This window comes from Topomyia yanbarensis, chromosome 2, assembly GCF_030247195.1.
Source record: "Topomyia yanbarensis strain Yona2022 chromosome 2, ASM3024719v1, whole genome shotgun sequence".
NCBI lineage: Eukaryota > Metazoa > Arthropoda > Insecta > Diptera > Culicidae > Topomyia > Topomyia yanbarensis.
The window spans coordinates 69,733,127-69,756,943 of NC_080671.1; the positions used below are offsets into that span (position 1 = coordinate 69,733,127).

General features: G+C 38.2%; 1 protein-coding gene across 8 annotated transcripts in view; it reads right to left on the reverse strand.

The window, feature by feature from the left end:
* The window catches only part of LOC131678394 (beta-1,3-glucosyltransferase), a 70,342-nt gene extending 49,216 nt beyond the window's left edge, over positions 1-21,126 (reverse strand). Inside the window, exons 1-2 of one of the 8 annotated variants that reach the window (XM_058958539.1) lie at positions 20,881-21,126; positions 10,691-11,107 (exon numbers count right to left, since the gene is read on the reverse strand). In XM_058958539.1, the coding sequence (XP_058814522.1) occupies positions 10,691-10,799 (109 nt within the window). In that variant the 5' untranslated portion in view covers positions 10,800-11,107; positions 20,881-21,126. Of the gene's footprint in view, positions 1-10,690; positions 11,180-20,666 lie in introns of all 8 variants that reach the window. The other 7 variants (XM_058958538.1, XM_058958533.1, XM_058958536.1 and 4 more) reach the window with 7 other exon arrangements.
* Between the last annotated feature and the right edge of the window lie 2,691 nt (positions 21,127-23,817).

The window sequence follows — 23,817 nt, forward strand, 5'->3', positions numbered from 1 at the left end:
TTAGCTTAGAGACTTTTAAGCACTTGCAAGCTGATTGAAGGGCGACACATTTAACAGGGCATAACTTTTTTACCATTGGGTAAAAATCAACCAAATTTTGCACACTTTCTGATTGATGTGTATTGTTTACATGCTGTCAAACTCGAAGTCGTGTTTTTCGATTTAATGAAAATGGAGGTGAACCAACGCGAGTCGAGAGAACAAATTCTTTCCAAACATCTTGAATTTCCTGACCTGTCGCACCGGCAGTTGGGAAAAATATTGAACATTCACCATTCAACCGTCTCCAGAGTGTTGAAGCGGTTCCAGGAGCGGTTGACGTTGGACCACGGCAAAGGAGCTGGAAGAAAACCGGGACCGGAGAACAAAAAGACGGAGGGAAAGGTGAAGCGGATGATTAAAGCAAATCCCAACGTGTTCCGTGATTTGGCTAAAAAGATCGGCATTTCGCAGAGCTACGTCCAGAATGCAAAGAAGGGAGCTGGACTACATACAGAACTCCCCAATCCGCGATGAGCGGCAACAATCGACGGCTAAAACTCGGGCACGGAAGCTCTACGAGAAGATGCTGACAAAATATGGCTGCTGTGTGATGGACGACGAAACGTATATAAAAGCCGATTGCTTAATTCCGGGGTTGGAGTTTTTCACCGGCAAGAGCAAGTTCTATGTGGACGACAAATTTAAGAAGAAGAAAATGTCGAAGTTCGCCTCCAAATATCTCATTTGGCAGGCCATCTGCTCTTGCGGACTGAGGAGAGCCTTTCGTGACAAAGGGCACAGTAAATGGCGAGATCTACAAATCTGAGTGCCTCGAGAAGCGATTTTTGCCGTTCTTGCAGCAGCACGACGAAGCTCCGCTATTTTGGCCAGATTTGGTATCATGCCACTATTCTAAAAGTGTCCTGGAGTGGTATGAGGCCAATTCTGTCCATTTTGTTCCAAAGGACATGAATCCGTCAAACTGTCCGGAGCTGCGCCCGGTGGAGCAGTGCTGGGCAATGATGAAACGGGAACTTCGGAAGAGTAAGAAGACAGTCAAAGACGAGAAGGACATGTTAAGAAAATGGAAAAAAACTGAGAAACTGGTACCGGATGACACTGTAAAGACTTTGATGGAGGGCATCAAGCGAAAATGCGTTCAATTTTACACTCAAGGCTCCATCGATTAACTTTCTTTTGATTTTTGAAGTAAATATATGTATAAAACTACCCTAAAATTTTGGTTTGATTTTAAACATTGGCATAACATTTTCGGTGTCGTAATAATTTCGTGTTCGCCCTTTACAGGAAAAGTTTATTAATGAAATTACAAAGAAACGAGAAGAGATAGTAATATGATGTTGAAGAACAAATTATGAATCATTCTAAAGCCCAACTTTTGGATAATAGATATTGCTATAATCATAATTCAGTATTTTGAGAAAATCAACAAAATCCTCATCAAAAATATTAACTTTTAACTACTTTACAACTAAAAGGTAATTAAAATTAATTAACTGAAAAATATGAGGACATCGTTCACTAGGAAATTTTCTCAACTGTCGAAAAGATTTTAAATACTATACTTTTCGAGTTAGAAATATTTTAAGAAAAATAAGTTTATTACACAAAAAGTTTAATAACTCTGTAGCGGTTGAGATTTGATGGTATGTGTAGAACGACTTTTTTCTCCAAATATGTTAGTTACTCATCTCTCCAGAGTCCCCTTAATCATGAACCAAACACCCAGTATATTGACTTTATTCGAATGCTCCTTATTTTGAGATGAATTATTTTGCAAACAACTCATAAGAAATAACTATACCGTACAAATCCGAATCAACCATTATTATTTACAAACCAGACTACTAATAACATCTGTTACGCGTCGTGGGATTGAATCAACCAATGATTACAGGACCGAGATGTCGGTTTATTCACGAGGCTCTTGAATTACTGTTTTCAGCTGAAGTGTTGTATCTAATTGTCGTCTATTTTCAAACACACGCTGAGACAAAAGCTGGTGATAACTGAGACTTTATGGTAGCTTTATAGCCACCCATAAAACTTGGATTGCACTTGTAGCGTGCTATAAAAGTTCAATTGTTACTTGGACTGATACATTGGTTACATTCACTTCTCATCAAGAATATTATACAGGGCGCGCATTAAAAATAAATTTCTGCATTTTTAATGCGTACCCTGTATAAGATTCTTAGTGAGAAGTGAATGTACTTATTGTGACCTAATATTTTGGTTATTTGCCTTTTAATGAGGAAGAAACTTATGGATCATCATACAAAAGTGATTCTGGTTGGACTGTTGTAAAAACAATTATGCTTTAAGCCCTGACATGTTCATCTGGACATGACTATAAATAATATCCTCAGACCGATGACGGAATTTGGAGCATATGTTTGGAATATACGACTTTGGCTAGTCTTCCCAAATGAACATCGTATACAATGTTCGCTCTGGTTCTGTGCTCATATAAACCCTCACTCCGTGAACACCATTTTTTGTATCAAAACACGTGCACATGTTCGCCTGCACAACCGAACCCCATGTACGTACACATAGGTCCAAATTTGATGGATGGCAAACTTGAATTTAATGTTCTCTGGGATCTCTTTGACATTATTGATGGAAATAAACTTGCTTGCATGGGTTTTGAATACTGGATCGATTGTAAAAAGTTTCATGCAAAGAAGTGCAATAATTAAATGCTTCTTTAACGACTTCGAAAGCTCTAATCGTTTACTTTTCTTTTCTTTGGGTTATACATGCACGTTATATTGATTGAACCTGTTAGTTACATCCTTAGTCGGTTTCGACAGCATAAGTCACTTTACGCTTGTCCGGACATGCCGCAGACTCGGCTGATTCGCTTTTAAAAATGTCAAAATATCCTGACTCCAGCGGTAGAAGACAAAGTGTTAAGTCATCGGGAAACTATAAGCTTGCTCATATGACCCTATTCCATACTTTTCTAAACATTCTTCGTTCAAATGCTTGCTCTTCCTTGAGTACTACGGCTCCTAATATTGAAAAATATTGCACACCTTCCAGTCTCTTTCTAATTAAATATCGCTACAGCATAAAAAAGGAAAAAATGACTTACTCTTAGTCGCTAATAAAAAAGGAAAAAAATAGAATCAACTAAAACAAAAACTATTGCAATCGTTTGCTAGCAACTTTACCAATATTCGGAATTGCAATTTGACCAAATTTCTCTCAATTAGGCCGATAATGTGGACACTCAGGTAACCTTCGGTAAAATGCTGGGGTTTGATCCTTGATCCTGGGTAAGCCAACGTTGGCATCGTTTTAATATCATGATTTCGGCAGAGTTATCAGCGCACGCAAACAACATCAAAGGTAGGCAGCACTAGTTACGAACCATTATTTCGAGCAGTCAGCAATGTAGCCGTCTAGTCGCAAATTGGTGCCTTTACCTTTGCTGGCATACTCCACGTACACTGGTGTTAAATGCAAAATAGCCTCCACTAACTGGAAAGTATCATGAGCTTGTACCCGTTTATTGTCGCTCTTGCAGCAGACTGGCCGGGCCACCGACCAATGTCTGTCGGCTGTAAGGCTGATGGTGAAATATGCCAGGTCCTGATTTAAAGCTTTGCGCGAATATAAACACCACTCGCTGGTAGGCACGTGACGACATGTGGAACTTCCGGTGGCAGGTGAAACTGGCTGACGGTGAAGTGGTGCCCGATACCAGGAATCTACGCTCGTTAAGTTGTGTAATCCGTGACGGAAACATGTTTTTATCGGTAGGGATCTAATTGAAGGTGAAATTTATAGCATTTATCGAGGTGAACACGTATTGCAGTTGAATAGAGTTATTAAAATTTGGTTTGCCAGGAACTGTGATGTTGTTATTATGCGCAGTAAGGCTAGCTTGCAGATTGTGTTCTTGGAACTCTCAGTGTTCAAAACAAAAGGAATTGGATACCAGCGTATAAGCGGAAGAAAACTGGATCCCACGAGGAAAATCATCCTTTCTCTGCATGACATGACAGCACGCTATCTCGTGCACAGCAGCATGCAGTTTTTCGCGGTTTGTACGGTAATGAATCAAACTAAAGCTCCTGTGGTGGAATAGACATTTATGATGTTAATTATGGTTGGTAATAAAACACGTAATTAAAAGCTGAAAAGTATAATTAGCTGTAACATTTTGTCTGCTCTCTGGTTCCGCTATGTAAATATTTCATTTACAGGGAATAAAGTATACAATGCTGGGGCTGGGGTGGATAGGGCCGACCACCATTATAGTTTAGTTATGCGCCAGCTTTGCAATTGTGCTGTGATTTCGAAAGCTTTCTGCGAAAATTAATGTTGGCTGGAAAATTTGCATAGCAGGCGGAGTGGAATGAACAAAATGTTACGGTGCACAAACACTAGCGTTTGCCAATATCTCCATAGAACAGGTGAACAACTGGTATGACATTTATGAGGTCTACTAGGGAGTGCCAATCTAAGTTGTAGTGAAACGGTTTCTTTTAGCTATAGATTTGAATACACGTATACCTCAATAGTACATACATTTTCTGGCATTTGTTTGACTTAATAAACTGTAATAAAATGGGATGAAATTCAGAGAACCCGTTAGAATTTCACGGGAATTACGGAAGTTATTATCAGCGACGTCAGAACGGCGATTCAACCACCGGCGCCGTCTACTCAGAGCAGTTTTGAAAACCCCAGCAAATTGTTTTAAAATTCAAATGACTTCGATTTCTAAGAATTAAGAGCTTCGTACTAAATTTATGGACGTCCTTCAAAATTCAGAGGTTTTCAAAATTTCACAGGGAGCTTCAGTTAAATTGTTCGAAACTCAGGTCGGTCCTACTATATTCAGGGAAGTCCTACAAATGTCAAAGATTTTAGATGATCTTCAGAGTATCTAGGGACTTTTAGGAAGGTCTTCGGGCTTTTGAGAAACTCTCCAAGCTTTGGAAATAGCGATCCAACGATTTCAAGCAGATCGCACAGAATTTAAGGAACTCTTTCAAATTTCAAAAATTTTCTATGAACTCAAACATTGAAATACAGACTTCCCACGAAATTCAGGCGTATCCTATTAAACTCAGGGTGGTTCCATGAGTTTCTTCGATGCGTTCTGAACCTTAACAAAATATTACAACTTAAGCCAAGTTTTAAGAACCTCTGGAAAATCCAAGAAGTTTGAAAAATATCCAAATGGTATTCTGGGATATCATATAAAATATCTGATTCCCGCAACGTTTACGTCTAAAGTTCACAATTTCAAGGTTTTTTTTATGAAATTCACGAATTTTTTCGAAACTCACTGATGTTCTACTAATTCCCGCGAAGTACTTTAAGAAATCCTAAAACATTAGACTAGATTTGGCATCTTAAGCGATACATAATAGAATTATAAAGTCTGGTTAAGTTAGAGTTTGGACACTTGATTTATTCTGTGGCACTAGATCGATTGGATTTGGAATTTGTTGACAGCGATTTGTTTGGAAGTTTGCGTTTCTAGGTGTTTAATTTCTTTTTTTAAATCGACTTCCTAACAACAATTTATTGTGTATCTGGAGATGGTAAACTTATCCTTATCCACTGTGATAAACTGGATGAGCAGTACTTTCACTTCAATAGTACAAAGTTCATTTGTGAATAGAAAAACCAGTAAAAACATTGTAACTACGCTTTAGTTACTTAGCTTTCTATTTTCTCGAGGTTTTCTGGCTGGACAAGGCAGTTTTAAGAATGACGCTCCTTGCAGTCCACAGGCTTATTAGTTTCTCGCCCAGTAGACACAGACAGCGGAATACACCGACGAGAAGCTGTTCAGAATAAACGCATCAGTCGGTGAGATTTTGTCCAATTTTCATTCAATTTCGAAGTATGTAGACATTTATAAAAAAAATGCGATAACATGCGACGCAGAAAACCGAAATTTCCCACCCTATTTCTGGCAAAGTCATCAATATAAAGTACCGAGTTTCCACTATAAGTTCACTGAAGATTTGTCTGTAATATCGTCATCACGGTGATTGAAGATGGACGAAGCATTTTCTTGGAGTGAAATTAGTTGACGTTTGGTGTTTGAAGGCGACAGACGGAGCGCAGATCGGTAAACTTATCAGACGATTTATTGATGGATTCTAACCTATTCAATCATGGAAAAATTCAAAGAATTTTAATCTCTTTTAAATATTTGATTCTTCATCAATAAATTTCCAATAGCTGAAAACTTGTAAAAAACTCGATTTTCAAATTTCTACTATTTACTTATGACGACCGGTTCATTTCATGTGAATTCCAGCCGCCAATCTTGACCTGTAGATTCGTGAAATCAGTTGGCGCTAGATGGTTGAAGCCAACGGATGGAGCATCTATTCAGTAGAGTACATATGACTTTGATTATGCTATTAGAAGGCTTTACACATTCTCTTTGTCATTTAATATAGGTTTTGCAATTTGCTATCGGTAGCATCCAATCATACATCGATATTACATCTTAGCTATTCTATCGCCTGACTCGTCTTACAATTTTTCATATTCCGCATTATTTTTCTTCGATTTTTTCCTTTGCACCGAAATTTAGACTCGTACATAAATTAACTCGCCTGAAAAAGACCTCACAAATAGTAAAATGGATATAGAACAAGATTTGTTTTCGAAGACACCGACTTCCTGTTGAAAATCATACACATTGCATTCAATCAGACTATATTTAATCTTCTTTCTTCCTGTGACCGATATCTCGGAATTTCACCCAAATCAACTCAGAATTGTGAAATGCTATGTAAAGCAAGCAAATGACATTGCTGACGAGAAGTATTTTATAAAGACTTGTGGTGTCCACATTCCCTCCCACAAAGTAAAGGTTGACGGCGTGATCACCGAATAGTTTTACATGCTATTTAAAAGCCGATTTTGACAAAATATGCGGCTGCATCACTGAACTGCTATTAAAATGTTGATGTGCATAAAAAATTTTGTTTACCTCCAAGAAATTTTTAAATAATTTTTGAATGCTGATTAACAACAGTTAAACATACAAAATGCTAAGATAGTGCAAGAAACATCTGAAATGCAAATAATATGCTACTTCAGAGCGTATACTAATGCTTGGGAGTTGCCTGGTTTATGAATGCTGAAACACGTCCCTATTGTGGGGAAAATCCACGTGATCTATTATCATGCTCCGCCTATGAACAGCACTCGGAGAATCTGAAGCGTTACCTTAAAGACACTCCAAGCAAGTTTTTGCGGTCAAACGGAAGGGAGCAACACTATTCACCACTACAAAATATTATGATCTCATGGTTCAGGAAGAGTGCGACTCTGACATCCCCTCGCTACTAAAAACTATAGGCAGATGAGTTTCTTTGACAAGGCTAAAATTTTTCTCTTGATGGGCCACCAAATATAAGAGACCGAGAAAGCGCTGATACAAAGCCTAAACAAACAGCTTCTGATCGTAGAAGTTCGACATCGAACGCTGAGTTTCCATCACTTCTAGGATCACCAAAAATCTCAATCTGGCTCAATATTTCAACCGGAGATTTAATCTAGTGCAGGACTGGGTAGGCTTAGATTGAGCACCGGCCGCTTTGTGTTATTGCGTAACTTCTCCCGACACCGAGAAGACTTCAATTCTCTTGTTATGGCATGGAGTTGGTTTGCGCCAGTTTTGGAATTGGATTCATACGAGGTAGTGAGACTTCACTGTAGTACAGGACAGAGTTGTTTTCTCTATTTTTTTTTTATTTCGCAGGGTTAAGAATCAAACCTAGGTGGGCTACAAGGCAATCGATTTATCAACTACGCTATGCCCAACTCCTGTCTTCTTGATAATAATCTATCTAGCCCACTTCAACATCTTTGCTATAGTTTGCACTATTTTCCTATTTGTAATTTTTGCATTTAAAATTTTCGTATCGCACAACTCAAACACGTAGTCTTTTGCTTTTGGATATACTTTGCATTTGAGAACAACACCATTTATGGTGAATAAATCTGGATGGGACTGCGTTGCGAAGTCTTCTGGTACCTTTGGTTTGGCTTCCGTTTTCAGCTCGACTTGCGAACCATAATTTACTGTGTACCTGGATGTGACACACTGATTTTGAGTTATTTTCTGGCTTATTCCAATTATTTTACGAAGCTTTTCAGAATATCAGCGCTCTTCTCTTAGGCTGGTGCCCTTGGCTTATATATGTGTGATACTAAAATAGTGATACTTCCAGAGCGGAGTGCTGCTGTACGAGACGAAAGAAGGGCAGAAGTCAATTCGAGTGACTTCGGGTGTTCCTCAAGGCTACATTTTCGGTACATCTCTTTGGAACGAATGGGGTCTTGAAGCTGCACCTTCCCAGGAAAGTGAAAGTTGTAGGTTTCGCGGCGATGTCTCACTAACTTTGATGGGTAAGACACTTGAAGAAGTGGAATTGTTGGTAACGGGAACAATAGACGCGATCGAGAGCTGGATGAACGGGTTCAAGCTGCAAATAGCTCACCACAAGACGGAGGTTTTGTTGGTCACGAACTGAATAGCGGTTCAACGGATGTAGATAGACTTCGGAGGGCACGTGATTGCATCGAAGTGTGCACTGAAGCAATTGGGAGTATGCTATCCAGTGTTTCGTCATCGATACTGCGATATGGCGTTCCCACCTGGGGTGCGGCGCTGAAAAACAAGTGGCATCGGCAAAAGCTGAACAGGACGTTCCGGATGATGGCTGTACGCACCACCGCCGGAAAACTCTTTGTCGGAGTAAGCTAGATCCACTGCCAGGGACTAGTCGAGTAGACTGCGACAGAGCACTGGGTACGGGTCGACGAGACGCCAGCGAACCGGACGTCACGCTCCACCCGAAATCATTGGACCGACCACGGCACTGAATAGGACATGGCGAAACACCACCAGTTGCGAGTGGTCGGGGCACCAGTAAACCGGACGCCCTGCTCCACCGGAATCGCCGGACTGACTTCGGCACCTGGCTGGTTGGCTCGGTTTCGGCAGAACTTCTCTCGCCGGGGAGTTCTCCTTTGGAGTCCATCGTCGGGGGCTAGACCGAATAGTTCGCGAACAAGTCGGGATCTCAGCGAGGAGGTGGTGCTATATGGCGCGAGAAAGAAGCCAAATGACCTAGAGCAGTTGAGGTGCCATATGATATCGGATAGGGAGCCAAATGGCTCAAGAAGTTGCGGTGCAGAATGACACAAGAGTGACGAGTTGTAGAGTCGAATGGCACAAGAGTGACGAGGGGCTCAGTAAATTAGACAATCTGGAGTTTGCCGCCTAGATTGTCCTCGCAGGAGAAGATCACCCCTGCCTGAAGTAATGTATGGTAGTGACGAGTAGAAATCAGGTTCCCTGGAAAAGTAGTTGTTTTAGCGACTCGGGTGACTGCCCAAACTCGTTCCCTGAATTGTTGGTTTTTGTACTTTTTTCCCTGCTCAGGGTGTTTTTGAACATTTTTTCTGCACTTTTATTAAATATGACAATACATCGATATGTAGAGAGAGCTAGAAATAGATAGAGAGAGAATGCTAGAAATAGATAGAGAGATAGGTAAATATATAGAGATATACAGTGAGAGAGTATGGGTAGGTATGCTAGGCTGAGTTATGGCGCCTTCTATATGTTGAAATGTAGAAGTAAAATTCAAAAATCATTTTCATGTACTATAAGACTACTGTTTCATCACCCTATGCAAAACTGGCTATGAAATCACTTCATTACAAGTTTAGTAACTTCTTTTAAGAAAGCTGGATTGATCTGCAGTTTTCGAAAAATTTGTAGGCAATAAATTGATATGATACATTGCCACCTAGCTGTAAAAATTCGTGCTAGTGGAACTTGTTCAATTTGGCTTAAATTTGAAGCAGACTTACCTGATAAGACAAAGAATCGACATAGAGCTGGCCCGAAAGAGGTCATTACTTCGGCCTAATGGCTATACGGCCTTGTGTCCTTTGGCTAAACTGCCATGTCATTCGGCCTTGTGTCTTTCGACTTAGTGGATATTCGGTCCAATGACAACTCGGTCCGCATACTCAGGACCGAAACCGGTTTCAAATAGGTGTCCGTCTTAGGTGCAGTTCCCCTAAATCATAATCATATGGTTAGTGCGAATAAGTCAACTGTCAAAATTTACTTTTCGTGGAAATTGCTGACAAACCGTTTTAGCCGACAGTTCACAGCAGTTAACGAAAGAGAAAATTTTTCTCTTCTGTTTAGTTACAACTCGGAATTCCCTCGCAGAGGGAATTTCGACAGTTGGCTTATATGCCCTAATCCTATATCTGTCGAGCATTGTATTTAATGCATAACGAATTCCGTTATGTAACAGTGACAGTTTTATTAAAAGATACATAAATACATACTCGATAACATACTATAGTAAACGAACAACTTTAGCACAAATAGTCTTATTGGAGTTTTCTGTATAATTATTTCCACTTCCACAACAATGCAATCAAATAGGTATAATTATTTTGTGCTGGTCTCATTAACTCATAGCGATGAGTCTTCAACCCTAGCTTTATCTTTGTAGATTCAAGCCCAAAGCACTTCCCGTGGAAAAAGGTTACATAGATAAAGAGGCACGTTGGTGGAAGGAAGGTGCATCCGGGACTATAGCATGATGCTTTTGTCCTAATTCACACTTCGAAGAAAATGAGAGAGATAGAGAAAAAAACTTACCGAGAGGAGTCACTGCGGGGGTGTCCGCCGAAACCGTTGGTCGTATGCTTGTGAGCAGTAGCTGCAGGACAACGGAGATCAACACTGACGAATGCATAATTAATCTCATTAAATCGGCAATTCATTTTCGGCGCTTGGATTCACTCGGGCACGACCAACCATTTCTTCGCTTATTTTATGCATAAAGTTTATCCTTCGGCAACCCAATGGGATCATGAATTATTTACTCATGTTTCTTTTTGTTACTGTTTAACTGTCCGCTGCTTAATTGTCACGAGTTACTGTTCCGAATAACGCTCAAACTTTGACGGAGAGCAATAAATACTGTGCACATTTTTTGGGTAGAGTTCAAAAAAACTGTACTTCGATCGGGAACTGGTTTCATTGACATGTGAATGAACGCATGGTGTTCGTTATCTATAGTGAGGCAATATGTTTAGTATATATTTCGTTGTACTGTTATCTCTACGACTATATGAAACTGTATGACTGGTGTGCCATTAATCAGTATAAAAAACCTGTTTTAATCCACCTAGAGGTGCAATTGTGCCTTTCTCATTTCTCCAAACTATGATTTAACCGCTGGTTCGTACAATATAACATTATGGAAATGTCTTTAATTCTTATTACACTTGGTAAGTATATATAAGAACACCTTTTTGTATTCATCGCGGTATCGGTTTGAATCGGAGTTTTCTATGTGATCGCACTCCACAACCCGTAACTCCGGAGCCGGAAGTCGGATGGAGATGGAATTTAATATCAGTTTCCGGGGACGCAACACCTTTCATTTGAGACTAAGTTGATCAAATCGGTCTAGCCATTTTCGAGAAACCAATATAACCGTTATTCTGAATTTGGATGCTTCCGGATCCGTCGATGGTGGCCAGTGTGGCCAAAGAGACTTTGAATGACTGTTGGTGACCTAGATCTAAAAATTCAACAGTTGTGTTTACATTTTGGAAAAAATTTCACATTTTTACATTCATCGCAGAATTCGTTAGAATCGGGATTTGCTGCGTGATCGTACGTATCACCCTGTAATTCAGGAACCAGAAAATTCCGAGAAACCGATGAGAACAAATCAACAAATTTTGTTTTGTAACCATACTCTTCAACTCGTAATCCGGAACAAGATGTCAGTTGAAAATGAAATTCAATAGCAACCTATGGGAATATTATACCTTTCATTTGAATCTTAGTTTGTAAAAATCGGTTCAGCCATCTCCGAGAAACCGATGTGGACATTTTGTTAGCAAATCCGCACATACACACATACATACATACATACATACATACACACATACATACACACATACATACACACAGATATTTTGCGATCTCGGCGAACTGAGTCGAATGTTATATGAGACTTGGCCCTCCGGGCCTCGGTTAGAAAGTCGGTTTTTGGAGCAATTGCATAACCTTTCTATATGAGAAAAGCAAAAGAATGATATTTAATTAGCTTAATCAGCATGAGTTCGATGTTTTCTTCAAGTGATTATATTTTGAAATGTTGGTGGAATGGGTTTGAAAGTGGAGGGAATGGGGGGTTAGTAGAGTGGGAGTGGAGGATGCGTCAGAAATCCTTCATCTTATTTCGGTATACGGGGTGGATGAAGGAAATGCGGGCGTGAGGGTGGTCCAAGGGGAGGGGAGTGATGAAGGAGGGGGGTGTAAGGGCAAGGCAAGGAGAGGGAGAGGCGGCGACGCAATACTCAACTGCATATTTTGACTTGCATTTGAGAATTGGTTTGAGAAAATCGGTTCAGTCATCACCGAAGAACTGATGTGATTTTAATTGTGGAATATGCCCGGAATTCCGGACTTCCGGAATCGTCGATAGTGGACAATATATTCAAAGAATGTTTGATTGGCAATCAGTGATCTAGATCTGCGATTAGAAGTAATTTGGTGACCATTTCAATAGTTTTTAGCCTCTGAGGTATTACGATTGTACCAATTTATATGGGAAATTCCAGTGTATCCTTACTAACACCCCTGTAACTCCGGAAGCAAGAGTCAGAACCGAATGAAATTCAGCAGCAGTCAATGGTATTACTGTATCTTTCATTTGAAATCAAGTTTGTAAAAATCGGTAGAGAATTCGTTGGGGAATGGGTGTGATATTAGCTTAGGAACTTGGCGGGTTCCCCGGGGGCGTCATGAACCGTCATAGGTGGCCAATGTGGTCAAAGCTGCTTTGATTGATCATTAGTGATCCAGACCCGCAAACTAGAGTAATGTTACATCTATTTTAATATGTTTTACATCATTTGAACATCCTGGTGGTACCAGTTTATATGGGAATTTGCTGTGTGACCGCACTCTTCAACCCGTAACTCCGGAACCGGAAGTCATATCAACTAAAAATTCAATAGCAGCTTATGGGAGCGTTATACCTTTGAGATGAAACTAAGTTTACGAAAATCGGTTCAGCCATCTCTGAGAAAATTGTGTGAGTTTAAATGACACACACACACACATACACACACACAGACATTTGCCGATCTCGACGAACTGAATCGAATGGTGTATGACACTCGGCCCTCCGGGCCTCGGTTAAAACGTCGAGCATAATTGACCGGTTTTGATGGACTAACTACCGATTAAATTGGTGTCAGACTTTATTGTTTGTGATTTTTTCTGATCCGCAAATTTGTAAAATAATTAAACAATTATAACAACATGAAATTAAAAAGTGTTTTAGACCTCTTTTTTGGTAAAATAAAACATATATACTACTTTTAGTACCTAACAACCTGCCGCCGAGAAAAAAATGGCTCGCCATTTATAACTAATAGCGTTTTCGTTTTTTCCTGGTGCTACACCGGTGTAGTACAAAAAAGAGATAGACTGATAACTAGGACATTCCAAAAAAATTTTTTTTTGAATTCTCGAAGGCCCCCCCCTCTCATATTGTGACAAATGTCAAAGTAAGCTCAGATGCCAAATTTCACATCATTTGGACAATTCTAGACTCCCGCCCACTTCGCTTGAAATTTTTGAAATTGGTAGGGTAAGGTGGGGCAAATCCGACCGCTGGGTAAACCCGACCCCCCTCTGTTACCGAAAATCAGAAGCACTACGCGTTGTCGTGTAGAGCATCGAAAATAATCATAATGGTGGTATGACAGCATTTCATCAGTCTACATTGAGATGCTCAAACGACAAAAGGTGTGTTTTTGGAACTTTTGATTTAACTTTTGTGCATCATTGACTACAGGATATTTCTGATTGTTAAAGTGATTGCATAATAAATGTAAGTGGATTTAAATTCTTTGATTAAAGTCCTACAAAGTGCATAGATGAATTTAGTTCAACCTTTTTCATATTTTTTTTAATTGCATCGTAATGAAAAATGACACGGTGGGGTAAATCCGACCACTAAATAGTGGGGTAAATCCGACCGCTTTTTTGCTAAGAAAATTTTTATTTTTCAGATTGCAATATATTTTTATTGTTATTATTTATTATTCTTATGCAAAATGGTTCATAATTACAAACGAAAGACACAAAAACATGATGATTATAGTATTCGTCGAGCAATTGCTCCGATGCAAATGGGAATATCATTACGTGCTACTGCTCGTGATTTTAGCATTCCAAGATAGACATTGAACTCCATTTTCTTCATGTTACAATTTAATAACACAACATTCATTGATTTATCATTGAAAAACCATAAAATTGGGATAATAGCTGCACTAAATCAACCAAAAACATAGGGGGTCGGGTTTACCCCACCATTTTTGAAAACAGCAAAAATGAACATTTTTGTAAGACGCTTGTATCACAAGATATCCCGAAGATTCAAATAAAATGATATATATAGAAAGTTACCCAGGAGTCTAACCTTTAATTTGGTATATAAAACGACTTGATCCGATGTGAAATGAGCATTTTACAGCCAAAACCATTTACTAGGTCGGATTTGCCCCACCTTACCCTACTATGGGAAAATATGGAGGAAAAATATATTAAATGCATAAACTTTTGAAGTATCAATCAGAAAATTGAAATTTATACCTATTTTAAAAGGAAATAACCTTAGTATTTGAATGGATATATTTCTATTTCTGTTTCTAGAAAAATAAGGGAAAGTGGGGTACTGAGCCACTTTGGCCCCAAAATCCCATATCTTGAATATTTTTTCTGCTCCGTAATGCTAATCATACATATTTTGCAGTTTTTCTAATGTGAAAGAATCTCAGAAATCGAACGGAGCCAACAGTGGGCGCAAAAATATAGTTTCGCCGATCGAGCTTTTCACAGTTGTTCTAGGACCCAAATGGCATCTAAAAAGTTGCTCGGAGCTGGAATCTGATTTTTGTCCCACCCTAATGTCCATGCGCATGAAAATCCTTTCGACTTGGAACTCTTCCACCACATGGCGCTAGTGTACATGTGAAATAATAATGCATTGAACATGTTTTATCTGGTGATCCTTGTTTGGTTCGAAATTCCATCTCGGTGTTGCTCTTGTGTACATCGAAATTCACTTTCTCATGTAGTGCCGCTCTACGCATAATTGACCCATGTGTATAGGGAATCCCATAAAACATGGGACAATTATGCGAATAGCGACAGTGTAGGAAGGTTATGCAATGGCTTCAAAAATCGACTTGCGAACCGAGGCCCGGAGGGCCGAGTGTTATATACCATTCGACTCAGTTCGTCGATATGGAAAAATATCTATGCCTATATATGTTTGTGTATATATGTATGTGCGGGTAATAAAATGTCCACATCGGTTTCTCGAAAATGGCTGAACCGATTTTTACAAACTAAGATTCAAATGAAATATTTCAATATTCCCATCACCTGTTATTGAATTTTATTTTAATCCGGCATCTTGTTCCGGAGTTATGAGTTGAAGAGTACGGTTACATAGAAAATCTTGTTATAATTTGTCCAGGTCGGTTTTCGGAATTTGCTGAACCGATTTTCACAAACCTAATCTTACAAGAAAGGTTTAACGTTTCCATCGGCTGCTATTGAATTTTGTGTGGATCCGACTTCTAGTTCCTGAATTACAGGGTGATAACTACGATCACGCAGAAAATTCTGATTTCAGTGGATGCAGCGATGAATTTTTTTCAAAAATTTGACCTTAACTGCTTGGGTTTGTAGTTCTAGGTCACTAACAGTTATTCAAAGTTTCTTTAACTGCATTGGCTGCCATCGACGGTACCGGCGGAAGTAGTATGGGTTTTAACTTGCAGTAATGAACTGATGCATTCAGTACCGTAAACCGGGGCGACTTTGTTCAGCGGGGTGACTTTGATCACTCGAAACTTTTTTCCTAGATCGCTTATTAAACCAGAATAATCTACCGAATCAGTTTAATTTGAACTGATTTTTACTCTTAACTTATAAAATACTAATTTGTTATACTTTTTGAGTATATTGTTCGGTTTTTGGGTACAAAAACTATAAAAAAACGAAATTTGACTTTACCTTATTTTTACGAAGCTTCGTAAAGTGTCTATTTTTTATAAAACAAATAAATCTCAGATTTGAGCAAAAGTAATAAATTACAATCGAGTTTTTACTTTCTTTTAGATTGGGATGTACCAACTTTAGTTTTAAGAGTTTGTTTATTTTAAATACATTTTTTTGTAAAACTAGTTGGCAATTATTTCAAATTATTTAAGCTAAAATTCGCTACATTTTTTTATTGTTCAATATTCCAACGTGTTAGAATGGATGAAACTTTTTGTACATCGACTAAGCACTGAAATAAAATAATTTTAGCGATTTTAAAGGTTTTCAGAATCTTTTATTCTAGTTGGACACGAATTATACGATTTTTGGTTACTCGAATTTTACAGTACATTGAAATACTTTGTATAATACCAATTGACATCTATTTAACAATGAATATCTTTCCAGAATCAGTTTAAACAAACATTTCATCATTTGGACAATTCTAGACTCCCGCCCACTTCGCTTGAAATTTTTGAAATTGGTAGGGTAAGGTGGGGCAAATCCGACCGCTGGGTAAACCCGACCCCCCTCTGTTACCGAAAATCAGAAGCACTACGCGTTGTCGTGTAGAGCATCGAAAATAATCATAATGGTGGTATGACAGCATTTCATCAGTCTACATTGAGATGCTCAAACGACAAAAGGTGTGTTTTTGGAACTTTTGATTTAACTTTTGTGCATCATTGACTACAGGATATTTCTGATTGTTAAAGTGATTGCATAATAAATGTAAGTGGATTTAAATTCTTTGATTAAAGTCCTACAAAGTGCATAGATGAATTTAGTTCAACCTTTTTCATATTTTTTTTAATTGCATCGTAATGAAAAATGACACGGTGGGGTAAATCCGACCACTAAATAGTGGGGTAAATCCGACCGCTTTTTTGCTAAGAAAATTTTTATTTTTCAGATTGCAATATATTTTTATTGTTATTATTTATTATTCTTATGCAAAATGGTTCATAATTACAAACGAAAGACACAAAAACATGATGATTATAGTATTCGTCGAGCAATTGCTCCGATGCAAATGGGAATATCATTACGTGCTACTGCTCGTGATTTTAGCATTCCAAGATAGACATTGAACTCCATTTTCTTCATGTTACAATTTAATAACACAACATTCATTGATTTATCATTGAAAAACCATAAAATTGGGATAATAGCTGCACTAAATCAACCAAAAACATAGGGGGTCGGGTTTACCCCACCATTTTTGAAAACAGCAAAAATGAACATTTTTGTAAGACGCTTGTATCACAAGATATCCCGAAGATTCAAATAAAATGATATATATAGAAAGTTACCCAGGAGTCTAACCTTTAATTTGGTATATAAAACGACTTGATCCGATGTGAAATGAGCATTTTACAGCCAAAACCATTTACTAGGTCGGATTTGCCCCACCTTACCCTACTATGGGAAAATATGGAGGAAAAATATATTAAATGCATAAACTTTTGAAGTATCAATCAGAAAATTGAAATTTATACCTATTTTAAAAGGAAATAACCTTAGTATTTGAATGGATATATTTCTATTTCTGTTTCTAGAAAAATAAGGGAAAGTGGGGTACTGAGCCACTTTGGCCCCAAAATCCCATATCTTGAATATTTTTTCTGCTCCGTAATGCTAATCATACATATTTTGCAGTTTTTCTAATGTGAAAGAATCTCAGAAATCGAACGGAGCCAACAGTGGGCGCAAAAATATAGTTTCACCGATCGAGCTTTTCACAGTTGTTCTAGGACCCAAATGGCATCTAAAAAGTTGCTCGGAGCTGGAATCTGATTTTTGTCCCACCCTAATGTCCATGCGCATGAAAATCCTTTCGACTTGGAACTCTTCCACCACATGGCGCTAGTGTACATGTGAAATAATAATGCATTGAACATGTTTTATCTGGTGATCCTTGTTTGGTTCGAAATTCCATCTCGGTGTTGCTCTTGTGTACATCGAAATTCACTTTCTCATGTAGTGCCGCTCTACGCATAATTGACCCATGTGTATAGGGAATCCCATAAAACATGGGACAATTATGCGAATAGCGACAGTGTAGGAAGGTTATGCAATGGCTTCAAAAATCGACTTGCGAACCGAGGCCCGGAGGGCCGAGTGTTATATACCATTCGACTCAGTTCGTCGATATGGAAAAATGTCTATGCCTATATATGTTTGTGTATATATGTATGTGCGGGTAATAAAATGTCCACATCGGTTTCTCGAAAATGGCTGAACCGATTTTTACAAACTAAGATTCAAATGAAATATTTCAATATTCCCATCACCTGTTATTGAATTTTATTTTAATCCGGCATCTTGTTCCGGAGTTATGAGTTGAAGAGTACGGTTACATAGAAAATCTTGTTATAATTTGTCCAGGTCGGTTTTCGGAATTAGCTGAACCGATTTTCACAAACCTAATCTTACAAGAAAGGTTTAACGTTTCCATCGGCTGCTATTGAATTTTGTGTGGATCCGACTTCTAGTTCCTGAATTACAGGGTGATAACTACGATCACGCAGAAAATTCTGATTTCAGTGGATGCAGCGATGAATTTTTTTCAAAAATTTGACCTTAACTGCTTGGGTTTGTAGTTCTAGGTCACTAACAGTTATTCAAAGTTTCTTTAACTGCATTGGCTGCCATCGACGGTACCGGCGGAAGTAGTATGGGTTTTAACTTGCAGTAATGAACTGATGCATTCAGTACCGTAAACCGGGGCGACTTTGTTCAGCGGGGTGACTTTGATCACTCGAAACTTTTTTCCTAGATCGCTTATTAAACCAGAATAATCTACCGAATCAGTTTAATTTGAACTGATTTTTACTCTTAACTTATAAAATACTAATTTGTTATACTTTTTGAGTATATTGTTCGGTTTTTGGGTACAAAAACTATAAAAAAACGAAATTTGACTTTATCTTATTTTTACGAAGCTTCGTAAAGTGTCTATTTTTTATAAAACAAATAAATCTCAGATTTGAGCAAAAGTAATAAATTACAATCGAGTTTTTACTTTCTTTTAGATTGGGATGTACCAACTTTAGTTTTAAGAGTTTGTTTATTTTAAATACATTTTTTTGTAAAACTAGTTGGCAATTATTTCAAATTATTTAAGCTAAAATTCGCTACATTTTTTTATTGTTCAATATTCCAACGTGTTAGAATGGATGAAACTTTTTGTACATCGACAAAGCACTGAAATAAAATAATTTTAGCGATTTTAAAGGTTTTCAGAATCTTTTATTCTAGTTGGACACGAATTATACGATTTTTGGTTACTCGAATTTTACAGTACATTGAAATACTTTGTATAATACCAATTGACATCTATTTAACAATGAATATCTTTCCAGAATCAGTTTAAACAAACATTTCAATGAAAAACATTGACAACGATAACTTAATGTGGGTAAACATGCAGGTTATCAAAGTCACCCCGGAATACGAAAACGGACTTCAACTTGAAATCATTTTTGGAAAAATAGCTGTAAGCGGACAATTTTAGGTGTAACCATCCAATCTTGTTCTCCATACATCAGTACATGGTTTAAAAATATTAAACTTGAAAAAAATGTGTTGTGTCTAGAAATATGTAATGATTACTTCGAAAAGTGATCAATGTCACCCCGGTTTACGGTACTGTCTTGCAGTGAAAATGTAACTCAGTGCGCTTTTTTCCGTGTAAATTGTCGAAAAATCTTATATAAACTTTGAATACGTTGCTTGGTCCGATAGCTGGATTTATCAGATTTGAACACCTAGTAGGACTCAGGAGTAGACTGATTGAGTTTTCAAAATATCGTGTTTCTTCTGGACAGTTTAGGCAAGGGATTTCAAGTTACGTCCCGTGAATGAATTAAACAATCGACCAACGATTGGTTTCCGACTTTCGGTGAGCCTGATCAAATTCTCATAGACTTAGGCGAGACACAGCTTCGTGATTAGGCTATGAATATGGTCCGCGCTAAATTTTACAACCATCAAAACGCCACAAAATGGTCACAAAAGTTATAATAATAGTTTTTATATGAGATATACTGAACTATGATGATGATGTTTTACTGGTTCATCCAATTTCAAATGCTATCAAAACACAATAAGGGGGTAAATTAAGGCTTTTAACAACCCAAGTTATGTTTCCTAGAAATCAAACAATTCAAAATTGAAACAATTTGAGCCAGCCACACAGCAGCCCACCCGAGGTAATTTATCGATTCGTGTCGATCAGTTCTTAGCAATGCGAATGGAACTTTTCGTTCAGGGATTTGCAATCAGCAGTTTCGAATTATTTAACTTTCGTTGGTCTGATTGTCCAATAAGCTGAACTGCAATAGAATTCCACACAGCATAAATAATAAATAAGTCAATATCCACGTTCTCCCATTGACTTGACGAGCTACCGTTGGCCCACCACTCGCAACACCGACTGTGGCCCACAGCGACCGCGAATAATTCCGTTTCTGGTCATCCCACACACCTGACCGCTCTGCACGTCAGCAACAACCACCCGCCACATTTTCACCACAAACAATCATTTTTAATTAATATACATTTTAATTTCACCGTCAACACAGAACAACACAGTTACCAATAAAACCAGAGCGGTTTCAATTCGCAAACATGAGTGTGCCCATTTCCATTCCCCACGGCACCTCACTCCAGCAGCTCGAAATTGGCTTTTCACAGTCTACCGCATGTAATTTTTGCAATTCCCAGTTAATGACAACTGTACACTGTTTTGTTCAAACATATTAATTATCCAGTCACGAAAACAAGAAAAAGCAATTTTCCTCGTGAACCGAATGTAAACAGCACACGTGGCACCGCACGATGTCACGTTTGTTTTCACACTGATTGTGCACCACCAAGCGCTAAGAAGGGTTGGTGATATTTTCACCCGCTTCACTACGCGGAAAATGCACCCGAATCGGTTCAGCCTTCTCTACCGACTGTTGTAAATGGAAAACTTTCCGAAAAATCAGCTGCTGGACTGCTCGGGAAAATTCGGTTTCGTTTGTAAACAAATGGGTTCATTCGAAAACCGACCGGGGTGCCGATTTCGGATGGAACGCCGCAAAGCGCAGGCGTTTCGGCGGGAAAACGACGTATGCCTGCCGGAGTCCGCACTGGACTGGATGAACCAAAACAAATCAACGTGGTTTGGCGCAATGATGGGAAATAATCTCATATGATCACACATGGTCGGTGCTGTGCTTTTCATTGTTTTTTTTTTTTAAAGTTAGATGTTTAATGGGAAAAAATTGTAGATGATGATTAACCGAGATTTAAGGATAAAAAAATCTTTATGGAATCGGAGTTTACCCTTGCTTAGCTCAATTTAACTAAAGTTGTGATGATATGTAACATAGAATAAAATTGAATTATGATTGTTTTTATTGGTAGTTAAAGCAATTTTTTGGCAAGAATCTAAACAAAAGTTGTGTTCAATATTGGTGTATTCACAGGAATCGCAGGTAGCTAAACAGTTCATAACTATGATGGTGCGCTACGAGGCTGATAAAATGGCGTAGATGCTATCATAAAAAATACTCGTAAAAATAATAAAAAAGGTCAAATTGCAATTACCATACAACGAAACGAACAATACAAGATCACAAGTATATTGTGATGATGAATAGATATTAAAACGTCATGAACACATTTGAATGGGACATATGCAAATATGTTTTGCTGCTGGCGTTTTCAGTTTTTCAGGATCCGCTCTTTACACCCTCTCTTCTTTGATTTATGAACGTTCACGAGTATTCCGTATTGTCTTGTTTTCCACTTGGCATTTAAAATTGTTCACAATTACGGATCCACCTCGGAAAATGTAGCTTTATCCGTTGTAGCATTGAAATAACAAAAAAAAAAAGAAATCGGCAAGGGTCTTCTCATGAACGATTCCCGCAAAATGAACTTACAGCATCAATTATACCAACCACTTCCACCTCCAGTGTGCTCCAATTATTTATTCACCAAGTATTTCCCAGTGAAGTTTTCTCGACTTTCTCAATTATTTATGTTCCACTTATTCCCGTCGTGACAACACTTCCCTAATCTAGTGCATTAACTGATGCTGAGAATTTCGATGAGTTTCCGTTTCCTTACAGTTCGAGCATCACAGCAGCAGTCAATGGCGCGGATTCAGAGTGGGAACTTTCCCGAACAATAAATCACGCCACAAGTTTTATTACTCTTTAATGTTTCGATGACACCGCCGTCAAAAGCGCAAGTTCAACGAGATGAATTTAAACTTCGGCGAACTCGGGTCGGGTGTGTTCCTCCCGTATTGCGATTCAGCTGCCGTTTCTGGCAATATTTCACCACACAATCCAATCAATTTCTGGCGAGGGAAAAGCGCCGGTGGATGTAGTGTAATGATGAAAGCTTTTCACATCGCCGGAAAGCAGCAGACATACCGAGATGGAGCAGACTAGTATTCTTTGCTCTATAGACAAGGTAAATATGGAGAATATGAAGCTTAAAGTAAACATTTACCTTTGCTTATTCATATTTACATCGAGACCACGCGGTTGAATGTATGTTTTCTGAATGCTACTGTGTAATAAAGGATACTGGGTGCGGAGTTACGCGGCGATAAGGCGGGATGAAGGGTTTTCACATTTTCACCATTATCATTAGTTGTTTAGATAGGTATACGATTGTCGTAATGTTGCCGTTGCCGAACTGATTTTAAAAGGAAGGCAAAATCTGTATTGGAATTTTTCTTTTTTTCATTTCATTTATTTGATACGGTTCACAGCGGTAGCTCAGGAAAGCCGTGGATCCTTAATATGTTTACAATATGTAAAAAAGAATAAAAACTACAAGGGGCAGCCCTATGGGGTTGCACGAATTGTAGACCTAGGACTATACTACTTAATATAAAACATTTATTTTCTTAGTGCAATAAATCAAATATATTTCTTACGTATAGTTTAAGCACAACTAATCAATATCGACTGTTACATATTGAACCAAACCTTCTTGGTTATCAGGTCATTTCATTTGTAGTAGGTGATCGAATCCGATTTAACTTATTTGAGAAGATCTGAAGAAAGAAGACAGAAATCCGTGACCAAACTAACATCTGGTACTAAATCTTTATAGCACAAGGTCAGCTTTTAAAAATTGTAAAAACTTTTCGATTGTGTGTGGTAAAAAACCCGAACCGATGAATAAATATCAAATTTTAGACAATATAATCACATTTCATGTACAGACCAAGCTTTCTACTTATTTTTTGCCATTAACTTTCCTAAAGTACGCATACAAATGTAGCGAATGCAGTGGTCTTAATCATATATCGAAATTGTAAATACACAAGAATCGAAAACAATTTTATATATTGACATAGATGCGTTTTTGCAACGGTTATTTGAGTGGCAGTGTATTCATTCATAAATAGGCTTCGTAGTATGTACCCAGTAGCAGAATCAAAATAGGATAGGCTGAGTGGAAATTAATCACGTGAAGTGGAAATGAATCAATGAATTGTTCGAACGTAAATAATAAACTTTCGTTGTGCTTTCCATCGATCTACGTAAATTTGTTGCTAAGAAAGTTTTCTTCTTCGCGCAACGAAAGCGCAGATTGCTATCATGCAGGTTACTCATGCAACCGCC